Below are 23,686 nucleotides of genomic sequence, written 5' to 3'. Positions count from 1 at the left end.
CAACCAGTTAGCCATTAATGTTGAAATGGCCGGCAGGTTACAATAAGCTGATCGGATCAAAGTATCTAATCGAATTACAGGGTGTATGCAAGCTCAAACACAACTATGGCTGCTATTCAAGGGCCAATTGTGAAGGCCATAGAGAAACCATTGGTTTCTCATAAACAAGATAGGCTAAAACCATTGGTTTTACAAAAACAAGAAATACAACCACCGGTTGAAAAACAAGATGTTGAGGAAGCTAAAACTTAAGAAACAAGTGCTAATCTATCATCAGCTTTTGATGATCTAGATGAAGCAACAATTGATGAGGATTCCTCATCAAGTCAACCCTCCGCCTCTGGGGTAAAAGAGGAAGAGATCAATCTTAGGCCCAACACTGACAAGGGCAAATCTAAGATCGATACTAATTCAGCTATTATTTCTTCATTTCAGGTTTATCAACAGAGGTGGGATAAATTAAGTACAAGAAGTGAAATTAACCCTAACACTTGCAGGGTTGATGTTGCAGGGATATATCCAAGGGTATGGCTAAAAAACAATGTCAATCCTAAGGATGTAAAGCTTTGGTATGAATTTGGAGACTTGACCTCAGTTTATACAACGTCACCAAGCTTCCCGTAGATATCACAGTTACCCAAATGGATTCAGGAAGCAGTCCAAGAAACATGGGCAAATAATGACCATTTGTCCAGAGGAGATGTACTTGAATTATATTTCTTTAGTGCAGCTCCAGAACCAACAGGGAAATGATTACACGAACTCTTTCATTTCATGAAGCTAAGGAGACCTGACATGAATAATCAAAGATTCATTAAGGACCCTATTCCTGAGGAAATACCATTAGTGTTCACTTTTGGAAAAAAAATAAAATCTCAACCAGAAGGACATGGGGTATTTGGGTTTGTCTCACCGAAATGGACAAGGTCAAGTTTTCGTTCAAATTTTATCATAATTTTGTGAACGGATCATTCCTGTTAAACACAATGACAGGAAAAACTACGGCTTTTGCGGAAGAACTCTTCGAAAAGAAGAGAAACTTTTTATGGAACAACAAGTTGCCGGGGAGTAAAGAGACTCGCCGAAAATTTTGTAACATGGCTCATATCGGAAGATGGTCAGAGAACATCTGCCTAGCTAGAGTGTCCCAACCAGAAGGAGCCAGAATTCGAAAAAAACTTCAGACCCCGAACGGATCGAAAAGATTTTTCTGAGACAAGCAAAGGTGGACAAGGACCACCAAAGATGCGTTTTCACAGGGGCCTACTTCAAAAGCAAAAGATGCCCCGACAACAATAAAGCGGGCATGTGAGGAGAATAAAGCCAAAAGAAAGTGGCAGACATGTGATTCCTCCACTAGTAAAAGATGTCATCAATAATGGGATAAAAAATACAAGACAACTGCCTCTTTCACTAGTAAAAGATGTCATCAATAATGACATAAAAAAATAGAAGATAACTGTAAGATTCCCTAAAGTTTCTCGGTGAAACGAGTGGAACCTCAGCTATAAATACAAGCGTTCAAGGAAGCTGAAGATATCGATCATTCTCTTCAGTTTTCTTACAAATAAATTGTTGTAATATTTTTCTCTCTATTGTATTAAGTTTTCTTTATGTATTACAAGAACAAGGTTACTATGAGTAGCTAAACAAGTTGTCTTCTCCTCTTCAAAGGAGTTGATTTATGTAATAATATCATGTCTGAATAATTTCTTTAAAGCCTCTTGTTCTTTCATGCTCATATTTTATAATTAAATTTATATACCATACGCCTTAAGGTAGCTTACGAATTAAGGCTGTGCTGGGTGTCGTTGAAGAAGCTTGTGCAGAAATCATCTGTTGCAACTGCGTGGTTGGAGTGTGAGGAAAACTTCGTATAACTCGGCAGGTATGACCCAACGACATTTTGGTCAAAGAGATATTTAAATTTATTTAATCTTACGGAAGCATGTTGGACCCTAATTCGGAGTATATCGGCTGGAAACCTTGCGTAACTGATAGTCTTGCATGACCGGGACTGGTTCGATAGGTTAACAATGCCACGTACAAAGGATTAGTTGCTAAATAATATTTAATTCAAAAATGAAGACCAATAGGAAGTTGAAATAAAGAAAATTGTTGTTAAAAAATTAAGATAAAATTTTAAGGGTTGGTAGAAATTTTTAAATCATTTACCATTGATATATCAAATTTGTTGAGTGAGTCGTATGCCATCAAATACGAGAATATTCGAATTTCAATTCCTAATTTTGTTACCCCCACCAAATGATAACCAATGCAATTCTTTGTCGTTAAAAAAAGAAAAAAAGAAAAACAATAAATAAATAAATGGGTTAAGTGAGTACGTGGATGTCGTCCCTAAAATTTAATAGAATTGAATATTTTGGTGACTTCTGTAACCATTCGTTTTCCCGATTCCCCATAATAAAAAAAATTCCCACGCACGCACCGTCATACTCCGATGGGTGAATCGCCGGCCGATCGAGATGTTGGGAGCCAGGTTTCCAGGCTAGTTGAAGAAGCCAAGGAGTTGCAGGACTTAGCGGCGTCCCTCATATCCCGCACCTCCCGCGAAGAAGACGCGCTCCGCCAGCGCGTTGCGTCACTCGACTCTCACATCGGTTCCCTGCGTTCCTCTCTTCGGAGCTCCAAACACGCCGAGAAAGTTTGTGCTCAGCTCTAAACTTGACTTATCTCTGCGCATGCACGCGATAGGAATGTTCTGTTGTTATTGATATGTTTTTAGTGGAAATTTTTTCCCCTTTGATCCATGGTGATGTTGAAAAGGGGAGAGCCATTTGATTTTCTATTTTTGTTGTGCTCAATTACGCTACGGAATTTTAAGACGGGCACTTTATTCTTGTTTGAGGAAATATAGTTTAATCTTTGATGCTTTTACCTACCAAATGGATCGTCTTTGTATAGGCAAGCTTTGCGCTGATTTTTTTCATTGTTTTTCTCAAGTTGGAAGATGATTTGGTTAGAGCGAAATATGTCCTGAGCGAAGGTGACGCAGCTGCATTTCTCCCGACCAAATCTCATGGTGGGATTCTATTCCATTGATATTTTGTTGGTAGAGAGTTGATTCTAATGTGAAAATCGATTCTGAGGGTGCTTGTTTTCGTTCTGTATCCGTAGGGAGTTTTTTGAGGATGTTTCTTGGTCCTATTAATGTTCGGGCGAACAGAAAGGATGTGCAACTGAAAGTGAAAGAGGAATACAATAAGTTCAGAGTATGATTCATCTTTAAATATTTTTGAACTTATGCTACGATAATTTTCCTCTTTGGTTTCCGCTATACTTTTTGTTACTTAGTTTTAACTCTCTTCATTTCACCAAGGGAAATTATTCATATAGGTTGAGGTGGTTTGTTGTCTTGAGCTTTGTAAACCTTCTTAGCCATTTGATGGATAAGCAATGTTACCTGTCTGCTTTAGCATGACTCGTATCTCATGACAGGATAGAACAGCGTGCTTGTTCCTTTTTTTGCCATCACTGCTGCTGACGTTAAGGTCATGGATTTGGGATGGATGTTTGCCTGCATTGCCAGTTCAACTTTACCAGGTATATCACCTTTAATTATTTCTTTTACGTATCATTGATGCGAAAATGTAGCCTACTCAATTTCTGTCATCCAGGCATGGTTGCTGTATCTCTACACAAGTTTGGCATTGAGAGAAAATATTTTGAGAGTTAACGGAAGCGGCATACGCCCATGGTAATTGACATGGCTCATACATTCTCTGTTTTGATTGATGTAGGTTCCAAAATCGTGTTTGGCTGTTAGGCCCTTTACAGTGTCATGCTTTCTTTTCCACCTGTCTCTGTCTATGTTAATACTTGTTGTGAACTTAAGGTTTTCCTTGGAATCAGAAAACCTTCGTTTCTAGTGTTCTGTGTTTTGTTTATTGACCTGGCAGATTTTGATGTTGAGGTTTATGTGGTTCCAGTGTGAATCAAATATTTAATTCTTTGAAGTAAGAGTGAGATTGATGATAATATGGAAGCCAAGTTTACGTGATTTTTGCTTGCTACAGGAGCTGCACAACTTTCAGGAAAAAGAATATAGTTGCTGGCCCGCCTTTCTTCCTTTGTATTGAGATTATTCTAGTTCTGATGCTTAAATTTATCCACATTACTTTAAACATTGACTGTAACTGAATCTAGGAAAAAGTCTACATCTAATCACCTATGGATGGTGGAGTACCCTTTGAGCTAGCAGTGAAAAGAAATGTGCACCACTTTACTTTTCCATCAGTTTGTAAGCAGACAAATTTTGTAATGAGGACATCAGTTTTCGTCAAGTAAACTGTGACCTTCATTGACTATTGAAGGTCTTACCGCATATCTGGTTGCATTCCTGAAATAAATTTGCTTAATCTCTAATCCAACTACTAATCATCTGTCTGACTCATGAACAAGTGTTTGAATCCATCTACCTTGTAAAATTTGTTTTGATCAACTATGTGTAGGAATTTATTGCACTCAGGTATAGGTTTCAATGAAAGGAGATTGATAACTTGCCACCATTTTCTTTTTTCTTTCATTTGATGGTCAGAGATGGATATTCAGCATGTGTAGAAACAGTATTTCCTTATACTATAACTGTGCTCTTTATAAAATAGACCAGGAAATGAAGTTCTATTATTTTGTATGTGCCTTTTCCCTGGAGCCATTACTGGACAATTGTGGTGATAATCAAATTGAAAACAAAAATAAAAAGTATGTCTTTTATTCGAGTTGTCTGACTTCGTCTATAAATCTTGAACAAGATACTTATGGTCATCCGGCTGATCTTTCTCCAAAATTTCTTGGATACACTTTCAACTGGATGTTTACTGTCTCTGGTTCATGTAGAATCTTTTTTACTTTTATTTTCCTAGGCTGAGATTCTTGGACATTCACAGTATTATGTACTTTTGTAAGTGATGGTTTTGGATATTCACGGTTTTATATACTTTCATAGCTGATGAATTTACTTGTGCAGGTGGATTAAACATCACTATTATGCTATGGCTATGGCTCTCATAAGTCTTACATGGGAGATAGAGAGAGGACCTGATTGTTCCCAAAAACAGGTATTTATGCATTATTCAACATTTCACTGCCTAACAAAAACACAGGCACTAATCCACCAGTGTGTTTGGAATGAATGATTACCACAGGATTTGGTGGGATTTGGAATTACAAATATCATTTGTGTTTGGTAAAATGGGATTTCGAAACGGGATTGATATTTGATGGTATTTGATGGGATTTCATTTAACTGAATGAAATTCTCATGAAATTGGTCGGATTCGTGGGATTTCATAGGATTTGAGTTTTAAAAATAATAAATTTTTTTAAAGCATATATATTTATTTAACTTACTTGTAGATTTCAAGTCTTTCTTTGTAAATTCTACAAAATACCATTTATCTAAAAATTTATATTATCAATTCACACCATTATATTTTAAACTCTTACCAAACACCAAAATGGAATCCAATGCCAAATCCCATTTCTTATCAATCCAAACACATTATAACTCAGTAATCAATATTAACGTGTGTACCTGGCATAGTGTCATTAGCTGTTTTCTTCTCTTTTTTACCCTTTTCCTGCTATAGAAGACTATTGAAATGAAAATGCCTATTGTAGAGAGGTGTACAACTGTTTTTGAAATGGGCAATTATGCAAGGAGTCTCCATGATTCTTCAGAATAGATATCAAAGGCAGAGACTGTACACACGCATTGCACTTGGCAAGGTAAATTCATACGTGTTTTTTCCTGACGGGTAGTTGTTGTGCTCTTCTAGTCAATCCTCTCGTTTCTCAGTACTTGGAGTTTATCGGTTAAAAATCTTTTACAGCTTTTCAGTGCCCATATACAGTAGCAGGTGCAGACATGGTATTCCAGTATGGACTGTCACCTGCGGTCCTGCTTTTCCCCACATGCATGCAGACACACTCAAGCACACCTATAGAAATGCACAACTACTAAATGTTTTCCCTCTACTCCAAGTTCAAAATTTTCTTGCTATGACTGAAAAGTTATCAATCGAATTTATGGTTTGGAGACTTCGAAATAAATTTTATTTAGATTTTGATGTTTTGAAATATTGAGATTTGAGAAGAGAAAGTTGAGAACATAATTTTTGTTAAATGATATTATTTGTCAAATCATAATGTCTGAAAATTATGTGAGTTTGCTGGGTTTCAAATGCTTGCAGTGGATTGAGAGGGAAGGAATTTGCTTGTGAGAACAATTTTTAAAAAATTTTGTCACTTAAAGTTAACTTTCATCATTGATTGCAATCTAAATCCTGGAAAGGTCCCAACCGGTTCATAATATGTTAATACTTGAATTTGTGCCAAGTATTAACTATTAACATATTCAGTCATATAAAAAAATAGTCTGATTGACTTGGACTCGTCCCGTGAACCAAATTTAATGATCTTTCATTTTCTCTGTACATTTTTTTATGGGTATTTACCGTGCAGGCCAGAAGAATGGATGTGGTTTGGGGAGAAACTGCTGGGGTGGAGGGTCAGTTATTGCTGCTATTTCCTGTCCTCTTTACTTTGCAGGTATCCCATGTTTAAGTTCTGTTCATCATAGAATCTCGAATATTGCATATTGTACTTGAATAAACTCCTCCTTTGGAAAATGTGCTTTTTTCTCTAGAGAGCACATCCTTTGGGGTGACCACCACCAAAAAACTGTTCTGAATGAGTAAACATTATGTTATGTTTTCAGGGTTTTGAGGCCTATCTTGGGGTCTCACTACTTAAAACTGCACTTGGTGGTTTTACTTCCGAGTGGCAGGTAAAGTTACGGGGTTATATTTTTACCTGCAATTTGCTGCTTGCTTGTTTGTTTATTTGTATAGAAAAAGGGAATTAGAACTATTACAATAATACAATTGATTGATTTACTGTTACTTGAATGTATGTGATTGATCAACTTTGCCTAGTTAGGTACTAAAAATGGTCCATCTATCTCAGGTAATTACCTGTGGGATTCTTCTCATAATCATGGCTGCTGGGAATTTCGCAAACACAGTGCAGACCCTCATAACAAAATCTCGTGTGAAGGCGAAAATGAAGAGAGGAAAAAGCAGGCAAGACTTGAATCAGGGATTTGATGACAAGGTTAGTGATTAAGTAGATTGCTCTTACATCAATAAGTGGGATACGCCCGATGAGGGTTTCATGACATATTTAGTGGTTATATTTTTGCAGTCGATAACTTAACCTTTACAGTAGGAGGTGGTTAGATTTTCTTATATGAATATTTTGATTTTAGTTATAGTAAAGAACTTCTTATCCTTCTGCCAAATGGTATAATTTCCATCTATCATGTTCGGATTTTCATGCCATTAGTATGATGCTACAGTTCGAGACACTTTTTTTGGTCTATAAATTATTCCTCTTGTTTGCTTGTCTAGAGCGATTTGAGTTGGTGTTCTCATATCTTCGGAAAACTTTGTAAAGTAGTCGTCCAAAATAACTTTTTTTAAGCATTTACGAGCATTACCTTCAAAATTTTGTGAAGACAAAGCTGAGAAGTGTTTTCTAGAAGCTCTCCCAAACACTACCTTAGTCGTAAACGTTGGATTCTTTCTTCGACAAAAGTAGTAAAGATACGTGTTGAAAATGAAACATTATTTGTTGACATTTAGAATGTGCTCTGATGAGAAGTCTTAATTTTGTCCATCAAATTAAGCTAGTGTTTGTAGAGCTTCTTTGAAGCTCTTCTCAGCTTTTCCTTCACAAAATTTTATTTGGAATGTTTTAATTAATTTGTACTCTTAAATTTTCATTCTCAAAATTAAAACCAAATGGTTAAACACTTAATTCATTAATTTCTCTCAAAACTCAATTTCATCTATATCCACTTATCTTAATATGGTAATTACTTTTTATTAGTTGTGCCCTAATATTATTTTAAAACACTGTGTCTCATATTACATATGATATAAAATCTTTACGACGCAATATTTTGTTAAAACCATAGATAACAAAAAATAGAAATATATATAATATTTTTCTAGAATATATTTTTGAAAAATCATAGGTTTGATAATTGTCACGGACATGATATATATAGATTGTTATGCATATTCTAAAAAATTAAAGTAACATTAATAATATCGAAACAAATCCTTGGTGGCTTGGTATTATTTGGACTTAATCAAAGATAGCAAAGGATCGGCCAGCTGTTCTCTCTTCCAAACCCTTTGCCAAGTCTTCCTCTTTAGCTGTTTCTCGACTATGGAACCATGGAACAGGGTCCAGCAACATTATAAAAATTCTTGAATGAATTCTTCTTATTTTTTCTTTTTTTTTTAATAAATATTAGTTGACATAGGCTTGTCTTTTTGGAAAAATCTCAAAATTTTCGGGAGTTAATCTTTAAATACCCTAAAACTTTTGTTTTTCAAATAATATTTTGTACGTGCATTAGTCATATTAGGGGTTTGACAGGGTGCATTAGTCATATTAGGCTCCGTTTGGTACCATTATTAATAATCTATGTATAAAATTATCCTGTATAATCACACGTTCTTCTCATCATATTATTTATTTATTTATTAATTATAATTTTACATCAATCAAATCATTAATTATTTATCTTATATCAATCAAATCATTGAATTGAAATTATTATATTACCTCTTATAAATAATATTATTTATATTTTTTATTATTAAAAAGATAATACGGTAATTTATCATTTTTACATAAAATTTAATCAATCAAATCAAATAAACTATAATCTATCAATCAAATCAAATATCCAATATCATTTCTTATTTATTTTTTTATTACATTACATTACGTATCTATATATTATTTATCTCATCATTCATACCAAACTGAGCCTTAGGGATTTGACAGGGTTTAGAAGAATGAACTGGATATGGACAATTTCAATAAGATTTCATTCTTAAACAAAAATTCATTTTTTTTTTAATTTGTTTCATCTATTCTGTGATCAAAACAGGTGAGGATACACGTTACATCGCGATAATGATAAAGAAATAAAAACATGAATTGCCTTCTATTCTTCTCCTAATATATTCCGATCATCAAATGTATCGAAACAAATTTTTATATGCTATTAGAATACTTAATAAAGTAAGAAACTTATATGTATAATTGATTTTCCAAGAATATTTTTAGTCTGTGTACACGAAACATGTATGCTCTTGCCGTTGGGTCCATAATTAATAAATTGCTTGTTTTTTTGGACATGGACGGTGAGCATCTAACGTCTACGTTTCCAGGAAGTTGAGTGGCAAGTTGCAACAAAGTCAGCGTCAAATTTTCCAAATAATAACTCTCGTTAATTATTTATATTATTATTAATGATATTCTCTTTTAAATAAATTTTATTATTTAGCCATACTTCATAAAATAGATAATACGAAGAGTCGGTATTTGAAACACGGAATTCTGGCAATAAATAGGCGGGGTCCGCTTTAAACACTTGAAATAAATTAATATTTTTGAAAATATAGAGAAAAAGTTTAATTTTTGGATTAGAGATCTATCTTTTATTTATTTATTTTTATCGTGTTGATACATTTATTTATTGCGTTAAAAATTCATATCCTTCAGAAAGAAGAAGATATGCTGAACAATATTTATATATATAAAAAAAACATAAGGCATGTTTATAAATTTTATCTATTTTTCTAACTTGCCCATATTCAAAAAATTATTTTTGTAAAAGTTAAAGAAGTCGGTGACACTGACATGTACTCTTTTTATTTTATTTTTTTTTTTTTAAAAAAAATGGACGCTGACATATACTAGTTTAAAGCTTTGATTTGTAAATTTTATATATACTTTGTACCTTTCATAGAGAAGTCAAAACACATGCACGAATTATTAGGATTTCAATAAATATTCAGAATGAATAACAATGAAATTAATAAATTCCAAACAAGTAAATATGCTATTAATGAGAATTAGGTTAAATATCGGAGTCATTTTTTATATGTTTTGTATGTATTATATATTACCTTAAATTTATTATCAAAATAAAATTATTGGTATATATGATTTCTAAAATTCTTAAGTCTAAGTAGGTTTAAAACTAAAACAAAAAACAGTGATATAGGGGAAAAAAAACCTATAACATTTAAATTAATACATATTTCTCTTTTTATATGTAAGATATGTAAGGATATTTTGCTAACTATCCCAGCCTAACGACTTTTCATAGATCTTTTATATGAGTTAAGAGGTTTGAAAAAACAAAACCGTAAATATTTTAATAAATGGCCTTAGTTTTTTGAAAACTAATACTCTTCAAGTGTATTTGATGTGTTTCAACTTTCAAATACACTAGAGAATGTTATATTTCCAAAAATTAAAAAAATTTGTCCAAAATCATTTTAGGACTATCCGATTGTTTCTTTAATATTTGTTTGAATGCTTTAAAATGGTGAAAAAATTAAATCAAATTTATAAGATTCTCTCAGCTAATAATATATTATTAACTATCATACATCGAACTTTCTTGGAAGACCCGCTCAGTGGAAGATCAATTGCAAGTTTGCAACAACGGAAGTCTTCATCAAATCTGTGTATGACACACACATATATATAATCTTCATCCCGCCCGTATATATATACGCACATATATATAATCTTAAATTTATGAAAACAATCTAAAAAATTTATTAAAAATCAGAAATTTTAAATTTTATTTTAATTTGTTTAACAAGAATATATATATATATGTTTTAAAAAAATTCGACTATATATGTGATACAATACAAGCTGAATATTTGCAAAAGAGTAAGCAAGTGATATAGTGCCACATAACCTCTATAAATAAACATACTAGAAGTTTGTCAGATATATTTATAAGCAACCAACCAAAATTTGATTTGATTTTTTTTTTTTTTTTGGTAAATACAAGAATGAAGTAAAAAGCTCTAATCTTATAGATGTTATAAAAAAAATTTGGAAATGAAATTCAATTACAAAATTTAAATAAGAATAGGAACATTATATATAAATTCTTTAAAATATTTTATCAATTACAGTTGAATCGCAAAGAATTTTGACGAGTACCACACATATAAATGAAGCTCAACTACTAAAGAAAATTCAATCCCCCGCGGTATAGTCCTTCTAAGTTCTAGCTAGTCCAGTTTCTTGCTTCAGAACTTTGTTTTTTTTGTACCATGCTATGATGGGCTGCTTTGCATGCTAATTGATTCAACTGGGTTTCTATATTTTTAATGAATCTCATGTTCTTGAAAAAATCTTGGTGTCTTTGAATAGAAAGTCAATACCTTTTCCACTGATTCATTTTTATGGTCTTCTTGTACATGGTCTTCCTGTTCCCAGTTATTGTAATCTGGCCAGCTTTCTTGTTTACAAAACTTGAGATTTGATGAATTTGCGCTGACTATTACGACTCTGTTTGCAGTGGAGAAAAGATGTGAGCAAGTTCAGTTTGTTTTCTTGTTGTGATTAGTAGTGTTTATTGTTGGATTATTGGCACTTTTGCGTGGGATATCAATTTGTCGAGTCTCTTAATTTTATGGGGCTAATAATCTCTGCTTGATCGAGGAGATTTGGGAAAGCTTTAAAGTCAAGTCCATAATGGGACTCAGGTTTTCTGAATTGTTTCTTCTGTTGACATTTTGGAGAAATTTGTCATGAGATAGTTTCTTCTGAATTTGGCTTCTGCAAAATTGTGGCCTTTCGATAAGAAACGGGTTTAGGCCGTGCTCGAATTTAATGTTTGCCTGTTTCCTTTCGCCGAGCATTCTTTATTGTTGCTGCTTTTATGAATTAAAGAAGGAAGTTCGTTTATAGTTATTGTTAAGGGTATTCTTGAATGTAGGCATTTGAGGCAATGTAAGAGAGATTTGTGCCCTTTTTTTTTGCTTGGAGACAATGAGTTATATGTTGGGTGAATTCTTGAAGGGGATTAGACCAAAACTCGCTGTGAAATCTTTAGTTCTTGAATAATGGTCATGGATGTGGTAACTGACTCGTCAATTGATGCCGTAATGGAAGTTACTTCTCAGGTAATAGAAGCAATCATTGAGCTAGGGGTAGCCTCTAACAATGTGATCATTGGAAAGAAGAGTTTTGCCCAACTATCGGAGTATTTGCATAAGATCGTTCCCCTATTGAGTGAGTTGCGTAGGAAGGATTTGTGTGATTCTGATAGCTTGAGAAAGGTTGTGGAAATTTTAAACCATCAAACGAAGCTGGCAAAGCAACTGATCCAGGATTGTAGTAACAGAAACAGGTTTTATCTCTTTGTAAATTCTAGGTCTATTGCTAAGCGTATAGGGGATATTACCCAAGAGATTAGCCGCGCAATGAGTTGCTTGTCACTCGCTTCTCTAGATATTTCCTTGAGTACTAGAGACGACATAGACAAGTTGGTTAATAAAATGAAGAATGCGGAATTTAAGGATGCCATTGCTGAAGAAGAAATCTTGGAAAAAATAGAATTTGGAATACACCAAAGGAGTGTGGATCGTACTTTTGCCAATAACTTGTTGGTCTCTATTGCAAAGGCTGTTGGAGTTTCGACTGATCGTACAGCATTGAAAAGGGAGTTCGAGGAATTCAAGAGTGAAATAGAAAATGTAAGGTTGCGAAAAAATGAGGCTGAAGCCATACAGATGGATCAGATTATAGCTTTGCTAGAAAGGGCAGATGTAGCTTTGTCGTTAGAAGATAGAGGAAAGAAATACTTAATCAAGAGAAAATCATTAGGTATGCAGCAGCTCGAACCTCTAATGACATTCAATTGCCCAATCGCTAAAGAAGTTATGGTTGATCCTGTGGAAACTCCTTCGGGGTACACTTTTGAGAGGAGCTCCATAGAGAAGTGGTTAGCAGATAAACCCACGTGTCCTCTGACCTCGACTCCATTGGATTCTTCAATGCTTAGGCCTAACAAAACCCTGAGGATTGCTATTGAAGAATGGAAGGACAGAAATACCATGATCATTCTTGCTTCACTTAAATCAAAACTATCATCAGGAGTGCGCGAGGAGGTTCTTGTTTGTCTGAAACAGTTGCTGGATTTGTGCGAGCAAAGGGAAATACACCGAGAATGGTTGATATTGGAGGATTACATACCTACTCTTATTGAGCTCCTCCCTTTTAAAGATCGGAATATCAGGAACCAGACCCTTAAGATACTTTGCTTGCTGGCAAAGTATAATGACGATGCCAAGGTACTAATTTAGTCTCAGACTCTCAGTTATGTTTTCTCCTAAAACGATTATGTTCATTATTACTCAGAGACGTTTAATCACCTCTCTGATATAATGATAAATGATTTCACGTCAAGTTTTGCATATTACTTCATGCAATTTTTCCCGATATAATATATCTTGCAGGACATCATTGCTAAAGTTGAGAATGCAATTAAATACATTGTTCAGTCTCTTGGAAGGCAAATTGGGGAAGGGAAATTGGCAGTGGCATTACTACTGGAACTGTCGAAATGTGAATCAGTGCGTGACTATATTGGTAATGTTCAAGGCTGCATACTTCTTCTTGTAACTATGTTAACCAGTGAAGACCATCAAGCTGCCACAGATGCGAAGAATGTTTTGGATAATCTTGCATTCTCGGATGACAATGTCATTCTCATGGCTCATAATAACTATTTTAAATATCTTCTGCACCGTCTCTCCGCTGGTACATATCTTGAAAACTTGTTTTAACTATCAGTTATCCAGTATGTTACTATCTTTGCTGTTATATTCGTGCTAGTTCTTGATACATAACTATCCCCATGATTATTTTTGTTGACAGGGCCCGATCATGTGCGGATGGCAATGGCAAAAACTCTGTGGGAGATGGAATTGACGAATCATAACAAATCATCTCTAGTAGAAGATGGTGTCTTGGATTTTCTTCTTGTCTTGGTCTCCCATGATGATGTTGAGATGAAAATAGTTGCTGTTGGAGCTCTTCTGAATCTGACAACCTTAAAAAAGAATGGGCAAGAGGCGATAAAAAAGCATGCTGTCAGACCATTGTTTGAGATTCTCCATCACCAGACATCATCAGAAAAATTGCGCGAGCATGTGTCTGCAATCATTGTAAATCTAGCTATATCGACCATACCTGAAGATTCTGCTGCAGTTTCAGTTCCGTTGTTGGAATCGGACGAAGATATTCTTGAATTATACTCGCTGATTAATTTTACAGGACCCGGTGTGAGGCAAAACATTCTCCAGATATTTCATGCCCTTTGCCTTTCACCCTCTGCTGTTATTATCAAGTTAAAATTGAGACAGGTAAAACAAAATCTCGTCTATGTAGTTGACTAGTAATCTTATTTAGTTGATTACTAAGTATGCTTTTATTGAAAATTTGTCTTCTAATTAACGCCTTTCACAGTGCTCGGCCATACCAATGTTGTTGGGATTGTGTGAGGTTGATGATTCCACTTTACGTGCAAATGCGGTCATGTTATTATGTTGCTTAACCGAAGATGATGATGAGGCCAAAATCTTGGACCACATAACACAATCTTCAGTCGAAGCCTTGCTCATGATCATCAAGAATTCCAAAAATGAAGAAGAAATTTCCTCAGCATTGGGTACAATTGCTAACCTTCCGGGATCTGCACAAATCTCTGAGTGGCTTTTGGAATCCCACTGTCTCACAAGTAGTCTAACTTCTCTTTTCAACAGTGATAATATTATTAGAAGCAAAAAAAATCAGTTCACTGAGAGCGTAGCAGGAGCTATATGCCGTTTAACAGTTGAGACAAATGTGGAATTGCAAAAAAAGGTAGTGGAAGTAGGCATCATTGACAATCTACTACCGCTGCTAGAGACGGGAAGCAGTTTAACAAGAAGGAAAATAGGTGTTTCTTTAACTCAGCTCTCTCTTAGTTCCCCGGAGCTGAGTCGGCAAATCTGTAGGCGTCCAGTGTTTCGGTGCTTTTCGGCTTTACCCGAATTCTGCCAAGTTCACCGAGGTATTTGTACAGTTGTATCCTCGTTTTGCCTATTGGAAGCAGGTGCAGTAAAGCCTCTTGTTCAGGTTCTGAAGGGGGAACCGAATCCGGAAGCCTGTGAGGCAGCTTTAGATGCCCTTTTAACTTTGATAGACGGCGAAAGTTTGCAAAATGGTTGCAAGGTCTTGGAGGAAGCAAATGCAATAGCAGAGATGATTAAACTAATCAGTCACCCAAGCCCATGTACCAGGTTACAAGAGAAGATATTGAGCTCTTTGGAGAGGATATTTCGAATTCTAGAATATAAACAGAAGTATGGACAACTAACTCAGAGGTATTTGATGGATTTGACTCAGAGAGGAAACAGCAACTTGAGATCTTTAGCTGCTAGAATACTTGCTCGGTTGAATGTTCTTCATGATCAGTCTTCTTACTTCTGAAAGAGTTGGATACCTGCTCGTGCTTGCTGGTTCCCCTATATTCTTTATAGTTTTGGTTCATAGGTTTTATCAGTTGCAATTACTTTTATTCTTGATTGTTGTGTATTTATTAATCGCAATGTTGTGTATTTTTTCATTAGTAAATATAGATATAGTACTCAATGAAACAAGATACAAGTACTAGCGGCATAATATCCAGGCAAATTCAGTCCATAGTTGGTGCATTACTTTTGAAACAAATCTGAATTCATTAAATAAGATTAGTAGATTACTGAAACATGAAGGATTGTAATTACCTTGATTTCATTGAATGAGATTTTACTGAAATAGGGAGTTTCATGTTTTAAATATACAAGCTTGTTTGCTTTAAACTGTTGAGATATGTCCAGTTGGATAGAGTTCAATATATGTTTTTGGATATAATAATAGTATGTAGCTCAAACCCATTTTTATGTGTTGAATCATTCATAATTGAATACATACAGTTAGGTCATCCGTTAATATAAATCCAAATTCTTGACCGAAACATGTTAAAAATATCATTGCAAAAAACAAATTTCATATTTTATCGTGATTTAATTCATTCATCAAATAACTTGCATATAATTCAATTTGCTAATAATATACTATTAATTATTAAATATAAAAATAGATTGAAAAAAAAAAAAAAAAACCTTCGTTGCTAAACACGTCGAGTGCATCACATTCACAGCGCACACAACCGAAGTTTCCGGTGTTCCGCATCATGTTGGGTCGGCTGCAAATTCACCAGCGCCGCCGCTTCACCACCGCTAACAGCTCGGTCTTGCTTTCAACCGCTGCCGCCGACTTCCACGAAGACCTATCAGCCATTAAATCGAAATCCCAGCTACTCAAATCCTACACTGTTACACCCCCGATCAAACCCTGGCCCCAGAAACTCTTTCCCAAAAGACTCTGCTCCATCATTTCACGCCAGCAAAATACTGATCTCGCTCTTCAAATTTTCCATTACGCCGGTAATTACCATCCCAATTTCCTTCATAATTACGACACTTACCACTCCATCATCCACAAGCTCTCTCGCGCGCGCGCTTTCGAACCCATACCTTCCCTTTTGGATGAGCTGCGGAATTCTCATATCAAAAGCGGCGAGAATTTATTCATAACTTTGATTAGGAACTACGGCATTGCTAGCAAACCTAAAGAAGCTATCAAAGTATTCTTACAAATTAATGACTTTCGTGTGCAGAGGTCAGTTCGGTCGTTCAACACTTTACTCAATGCGTTAGTGCAGAATCAAATGTTTGATTTGGTGTACATTATGTTCAAGAATTGTCAGAAAAAGTTTGGCATTGTGCCGAATGTGTTTACTGGCAACATACTGCTTAAAGCTCTGTGCAAGAAGCGAGACGTTGAGAGTGCGGTTAAGGTGTTGGATGAAATGCCCGGATTAGGGATGGTGCCAAATGTTGTGAGTTATACCACGATCATGGGAGGATGCATTGATCGTGGAGATATGATAGAAGCAAAGAAAATGTTTGATGAGATTCTGGATAGAGGTTGGTTGCCCGATGCAACAACATACACGGTTTTGATGGACGGGTTCTGTAAGTTGGGCCGGTTTGTTGAGGCTACGAAAGTGATGGATGAGATGGAGGAGAATGGGGTTGAACCAAATGATGTAACATACGGTGTAATGATTGAGGCTTTGTGCAAAGAAAAGAGATCTGGGGAAGCAGTGAATATCGTTAGTGAAATGCTCGACAAGAAGTACATACCGAGCTCGGCATTGTGTTGTAGGGTGATAGATGTCTTGTGTGAGGAAGGGAAGGTTGAGGAAGCATGTGAACTGTGGAGGACACTGCTGATAAAAAACTGTACTCCAGATAACACGATATCAAGCACGCTAATTTATTGGCTATGCAAGGAAGGGAAGGTTTGGGAAGCAAGGAAATTGTTTGGCGAATTTGAAAGGGGATCAATTCCTAGTGGTTTGACCTATAACACACTCATTGCAGGAATGTGCGAAAGTGGGGAGTTGTGTGAGGCTGGAAGGCTGTGGGACGACATGGTGGAAAAAGGGTGCTCTCCTAACTCTTTTACTTATAACATGCTAATCAAAGGTTTTTGCAAAGTGGGTATTGCAAATGAAGGGATCAGGGTCTTGGAGGAGATGTTAACTAATGGGCTCTTACCAAATGAAACAACTTTCTCCATCTTAGTTGAAGAGCTCTGTGGCTCTCAATGTCAAGGTACCATAACCAAGATGTTGGATATTTCTTCCAATTGTGAATCGGAAAGTAACTTTTCCATCCAAACAATCAAATGACTTTGAAGTATATCATTTCAAATACCTCAATCCCAATGCACTCTTTAGAGTTTTAGTTGCTTCTTTTGTTGCTATTCGTAGCGACACGGGGATGTTGGTTAGGATAAAATTGTCAGAGAAGACTACTCAGAGGTCTCTTATTCAGTTGAAAGCTAGCTGGAGGGTAATCTTACATTGTTGATCATAGATATCGCTCCTACAGCTTGCCATCTCATACATTGCATATGACAAAGAAAATTCTGAAAGAAGTCATAAAACATTCTTTGGAGTTTCATCCTCTCTAATCTCTGCACAGGTTGCTGCCTTTTAAAGGCTTCACTGAAGTGAATTCTTTGAATCAGCAAATATTGACGTTACAGCTCATAGCCCGAATTCTATTGCAAAAAGCTCCTGGTGGGAGATATGTGGTGTAACTCGTATAGGATATTTCTGGGATCATTTGTGTTTTTCGTGTGTACATATATTTATATGAGATGTGCTTAGAATTTGCAGCATCGGTGTAAGTAAACACCATCAGTTCTCGCTTTTGGATCTGGTGTTGTGCATGACACCAAACACCAACGTTGGATCAAGTGGACACCATGTGAGGTTTACTATCCACATGATCCAACGGCTTTGATGTTGCGCACGCAGAGATCCAAATTATCATTTCTCTTTACCATATTCTTTTTATACAAAGGACTGTCATTTTCTGTGCTATCTTATGTGTTGTGTTTGTTCTCTTGTTATATTTTGTTGCCTGATGCCAAGTGTTTGCGAAAGACATCAAGCTTTGATGACTATTTTAATTGGTTATTTATTAAAAATAAAAAGATTTCAAAGAACATACTTTTTTTTTGAGAAAATAACTCGACTAGTATATATATATGTTCGTATATCATCATGTTATTGCTATTGAGGGATGTAAATGGATTAATATATTTTTTGAACTTCTAAAAGTATTCGTCTCGAATTATAAAAATTCTTTATTTTTATCTACTAAAAAAATCTATTTTGATTTATATCGTATATAGTTGTAACTTATAAGCTTTTAAATATTTTTAAAACTAATAAAATATTTATTTATCTTCATCCAAACCTAAATAATTTTCGAGTTTATACATGATCATATAAGTTTAAAATTATAAAAAAAAAAATCATAATCTAATCTAAACGTGAAAAAATTGTTTAGAAAGAAAAAACTAATAATAAAGTTTGAGATTACCCTATGCATCAATTTCAAAATAATCACATACTGATTTTCATATGATTTCAAAGTATAAAGAAAAGGCTGTTAAAAAAAAGAAAAAGAACAGAAGAAACTGGAAAATTAACTGTCATCATGCATCTTTGCTCCAAAAATTTCAGGAAAATCAATCGATCAATTCAGATTAAACAAAAAGAATAAGCCTTTCACCCAACCGAAAGACAAACGAATTACAACAGACGAAGAAGAAAAAATCCCTAAAAAGAATCAAGTATAGATTTCTTTCTCTATTCCCATCTCATCAAGAAAAGAAACTCAATAAGGGAGTATAGTCTCAAAGCAATGGACCCCATCGAACTCCGGCGCAAATCTCGGCCTCCGGGAAACTTCCGGCTTCTTCGCCTGTTGCGGCGATCGCTTCACCTCTTTAGAACTCTTGGTATCATCAATCTTGGCGGCGGCCGATTTCTGCGAGATTTGGGTGCTGTATGCGCTCACTTTCTGGCCAAAAATCTCGGCGCAGAGCACATCGAATGAACTGAAAATAGACGTCGACATGGCTTTGATTCGAGATCGAGTAAACAAACAGAAAGGGACTTCGAATTGTTGATCTTCTTTTGGAATTAATGTGGGTTTTGCTGCTAATGGAGATTTGAGTCGAGAGGAGAGAGGTATTTATAGAATGGTGAAATTTGTGTTTGAGAAGGAAACTTTCCTTTGTTTGAAGACTTTCAACGCGTTTCATACAAATCCGTTCTGGAAGTAACTGGAACGCGCTCACTTTTCGTCTGATTGGGTAATTTTAATTATTTTTAAAAAATAAATAATTATTTGACACGTGGATAATATTCGCCTCCATAAAAACAGTACCACTTGGAATAGACTGATAGGTGTTTGATAAAGTTGTATGTAATATATTTCATGCTACGATTATACGATATACTCGGGGGGCCAATGGCGAAAATAACAAAGATCAAATATTTATTATATCTTATTAATTAACTGATTTTCATTTAATTGACAAATTTTTATTTGAAATTATCATTATTTTTTAATTTAATTTTCAATAAAACCACAATTATTAGACGTTTTTCTTTTTTTTAGTCATTATATGTTTTATTATTTTACCAAAATGACACTAACGTTGTGCCATTGAATGTTTTTTTTATTTACGAAAATGTCACTCGCTTTGTAAAATTGATATATCTATTGCGTTTTGTGATTATTTGTTTAGGAAAATGTTATATTTTTTGTATTTTTAAAATTTTAAAATTTATTTTTTTTATTTTCGTTAAAAAAACGGATTATACGAGTACACAACGTGTATAACAAAATATTAGTATAATAATGAGGACCATGCTTAAATTGAAGATCATAGCACAAATATTATAGATGAAAGGAATTGGAAACGAATGAGTAAATTATAGAAGAAAAAATGAATTCGGCTTTCAGATGTATTATTTTATCAGTGGTCCTTGGTATACAAGCTATATAAATAAAAATAAAAATAAAAAAAATAAAAAGAAAAGAAAACCCATGGGTAACGTGGCACCGCCACTGTTAATACTTAATATGCTCTAACTTTGTATTTAATTTAAAGGCTATAAAAGAGTCATTTGTTTGTTTTTTTTTCATGTAATTTTAATTAGTGTGCTGCCTTATTTGAAAAGATATTCATAGACCATATTATTATAACCTTTGGGTTAAGAATTAGAGTAACAGCATATATATGATAGAATCGACCAGGTAAGGATTGGTCAACCAGTTCTCAGCTGTCTTGTTTGACCTTCTTGGTCTACCAAAAGTCAGTGTTTGAATCATTAATTTATAGTTGGAACATAAAAAAATTCAAACCACTTGCCACATTTGTATGGCAGACAACCATACCTCGTTCACATTCAAGTGCCCTATTTTTTATTTTTTTACTTTTTGACCTACAAACATGATCTAAAAGTCAAATATTGATGATCGAAATATGACTAAGTCGAAAAATAATTCTATTTCATGTCCATAGATACGGAGTTGGATATAAATCAATTATAGCCGGAGTTGGATATACATCAAATATAGCTAGAGAACTGTAACAAGTCAAATATAAAATTAAAAAAAAAATATGGTTGAGCTATTCAATATGGTAAGGCCAACCATCATCTTTAAGTGTACATTATGCGTTTCTCATATAATATATTGTAGTGAAAGTTGCATTCTAAACAAGTGTACATTATGTGATTCTCATAATCGTTACAAAGACTATTAAGTTTTTTATATTTATTTTTTGTATATAAATAGCTGTATTCTTCGCTGTTTAATTTTTTAAAAAAAACAAAACAAAACAAATATGATACTCCGTATCAGTCAGCATAAAATAGACCAGACTTGATTCAACTTATTGGGAAATCACAGTCAAATTTCCGGATAAAGGAATGCTCTACCCATTGGTCGATTTAGTAGAGCAATTCATGCTAACAAAGATACTATCAGGTCCACAAAGCATGAGACAGGCCCAAAACATGAGCAAAAATATGGATGCACAAAAATTAGAGACTTGAAGGTTCATACTTTATATGATAATTATTTCATTCTAGAAGGGGATGAAACAGACTAAAGAGTACAGGGACTCAACCCCACTCAGTCTAATTCAAAAATATGCATTATACAAAGGTACTAATAATAATAATAAAAAAGAACTGCACCACTAAATCAACTGAGATTTATTAAAGGGGAACAAGTGAATCCGTATACACCAGCAATAACAAACAATCCAGACATCACTAACAAGCCAAAAAAATTTTAGAAGTCAAGTGAAAGATGAATGGAGAGAAGAATCCCAAATAATTATGGTTGAGTAACATCACCAGAAGACATATACTCATCTTCACTCATGATGTTGGATCCAACAAACAACCGAGAGCAAATAATTGGAACGAAAATAGACAGGAAAAGAGGACAGCTTTGAATATCAAGGCATCACTTAACCACATAAATCAAAACATTTCGTGGGACCGACGTTTTACAACTAAGGCCAAATGATCGATAACCCACAATTGCAGATTTTCAAATAGTAATTATACCAAGGCAACAACAAAATCTTAATGATCTGAGAATGAATGAGGCATATTCGAAACATCAAAGGTAAACACAAAAACAAATCAAACATTTCAAATAAATCTTGACATACCAAATTCATTGTCTGTAAAAAAATGGACACTAGATAATTGTTGCAAAGTGAATACTAATTCTTCCAAAAGTTGAACAAAATCTAAAAACTCAGCTACTCGTAACTCAAATTAGGCTAGGCTGACAGGACTCATATGTAACAGCTTCTAGTCAAACAAGTTGAATAACGATTCGTCATCACTCTCCTCCTTTGGTTCCTCCTGGATAACAAATTATTAAAGAAAAAATTAATACAATATCACACGATCGATTCGCAAAAAACATTAGGCAACTGATACCATTAAACTCAAGTTCGAACTAATTATATGAAATAGTGAATCAAAGGAAAAGGAACTAAGGTAGTGTTTGGGAGAGCTTCTAGGAAGAACTTATCAGCTTTTAACTAACAAAATTTTGAAATTTTGTGAAATTTTGTTAACGACAAGTTGAGAAGTGCTTCCTAGAAGCTCTCCCAAACACTACTTAAGTAAACTAGCACCTTCTTCTCCTCGGCAGCTGGAGCAGCCACGGCGGCGGAAGCGGCAGTAACACCGCCAGCAGGAGCGGTAACTGCAACGGGAGCGCCTCCACCACCACCGGAGCCTATGTTCATGATAAGATCTTCAATGTTCCTCTTCTCACAAAGTTTAGCAAATAGACTCGGCCAATACGATTCCACGGTCAAACCACCGGCATTCACCAATGCCGCGATTTTCTCCGCCTGATGAACAAAATCAAATAATGAGAAACTTTTTTTTTGTCAAAGGGCAAACACATCACACCCGATCACGTAAGTATTTAGAGACGTTTCTATTCTTACAGTGACAGAGATTCCATCGTCTTCAAGGATCAAGGCCGCATAGGTGCATGCGAGCTCTGCTGTCGACATTTTAACCGTTCAAATCTTCGATCTACGGACGGCTTCAGCGTGTGTAATTAGGGTTTAGAGTTTTGCAGCTATTTATTGAAACTTGGAAGTTGAAACTGCCCTTTTTAGGGTTGAGATTAGGGTTGAGAAAGGCCCAAACTAGGCCATGAATTTGATCCCCAAAATTAAAAACTAGGGCTCCGCAAACTTTGGTAACTATTTATTGGATTTTTCTTTTTTTCTTTTTAAATCGAAGCTTATAGCTCAAGTCCCAATTGATCTCATCTATCGGTCAAAACGATGGGAAAAAAAATTTAAATTTATTGAAATTTTATTTCTTGTATATTTAGATTTGCATTCAAATTGATAATTTTTTTAAAAAAGATATTAAAAATTCAGCTATGATAAGAATACTTTTATTAATTAGTTTTAATCTGGATATAAGTTTTTTTCATGACGTGTGCGACAATCTCGTCGAAAAATAATCATTAAGAAAAATCGAACTCACGACAATTTATTGAACTGAATGCTCACTCATTCTACCAACTCGATATTTCCGTGAAGCCTAGAGGTTAGACGTGCGCCTTCTTTTGATACATAGTTCACTTTGGGAACAAAGGATTATATGCTTATATCGAGTCGATTGACACATGTATTTGTTTCGAAAATATGCTGGCACAAATTGTGAACAGTTTCTAACAGAATATATTTTAACTGAGGTAGCATTCTAACATATAATCGAAACCATGATGACCTATTAAAATGAAAATTA

The 23,686-nt window shown here is 34.7% G+C and overlaps 4 protein-coding genes across 4 annotated transcripts; 3 read left to right on the top strand and 1 right to left on the bottom strand.

Annotated features, from left to right (window-relative positions):
* The first annotated feature begins 2,438 nt into the window (after nucleotides 1–2,438).
* On the top strand, nucleotides 2,439–9,311 carry LOC140871650 (uncharacterized). Its single transcript, XM_073274257.1, has 11 exons — nucleotides 2,439–2,665; nucleotides 2,965–3,043; nucleotides 3,139–3,233; nucleotides 3,460–3,564; nucleotides 3,639–3,718; nucleotides 4,988–5,078; nucleotides 5,641–5,748; nucleotides 6,484–6,570; nucleotides 6,740–6,808; nucleotides 6,988–7,134; nucleotides 8,990–9,311. The coding sequence occupies exons 1-11, from the start codon at nucleotides 2,462–2,464 to the stop codon at nucleotides 9,014–9,016; spliced, it is 1,092 nt and encodes a 363-aa protein (XP_073130358.1). The 5' UTR covers nucleotides 2,439–2,461; the 3' UTR covers nucleotides 9,017–9,311.
* A 1,528-nt stretch (nucleotides 9,312–10,839) lies between these two features.
* On the top strand, nucleotides 10,840–15,696 carry LOC140871330 (U-box domain-containing protein 44-like). The gene is made up of 4 exons (XM_073273797.1): nucleotides 10,840–13,211; nucleotides 13,377–13,680; nucleotides 13,798–14,285; nucleotides 14,389–15,696. The coding sequence occupies exons 1-4, from the start codon at nucleotides 11,982–11,984 to the stop codon at nucleotides 15,391–15,393; spliced, it is 3,027 nt and encodes a 1,008-aa protein (XP_073129898.1). The 5' UTR covers nucleotides 10,840–11,981; the 3' UTR covers nucleotides 15,394–15,696.
* Nucleotides 15,697–16,089: 393 nt separating this feature from the next.
* Nucleotides 16,090–18,392, top strand: LOC140871848 (uncharacterized). Its single transcript, XM_073274587.1, has one exon. It carries the CDS (start codon nucleotides 16,139–16,141, stop codon nucleotides 17,702–17,704), a length of 1,566 nt encoding a protein of 521 aa, XP_073130688.1. The 5' UTR covers nucleotides 16,090–16,138; the 3' UTR covers nucleotides 17,705–18,392.
* A 3,631-nt stretch (nucleotides 18,393–22,023) lies between these two features.
* LOC140872191 (large ribosomal subunit protein P1-like) lies at nucleotides 22,024–23,103 on the bottom strand. Its single transcript, XM_073274980.1, has 3 exons — nucleotides 22,867–23,103; nucleotides 22,546–22,767; nucleotides 22,024–22,267 (listed from the first exon to the last, which is right to left on the bottom strand). Exons 1-3 carry the CDS (start codon nucleotides 22,933–22,935, stop codon nucleotides 22,214–22,216), a joined length of 345 nt encoding a protein of 114 aa, XP_073131081.1. The 5' UTR covers nucleotides 22,936–23,103; the 3' UTR covers nucleotides 22,024–22,213.
* Nucleotides 23,104–23,686: the final 583 nt, after the last annotated feature.

Source organism: Henckelia pumila, unplaced genomic scaffold, assembly GCF_033568475.1.
Source record: "Henckelia pumila isolate YLH828 unplaced genomic scaffold, ASM3356847v2 CTG_461:::fragment_3, whole genome shotgun sequence".
NCBI lineage: Eukaryota > Viridiplantae > Streptophyta > Magnoliopsida > Lamiales > Gesneriaceae > Henckelia > Henckelia pumila.
The sequence above is the reverse complement of the archived record's forward strand: the minus strand, read 5'-3'. Positions and strand labels throughout refer to the sequence as shown.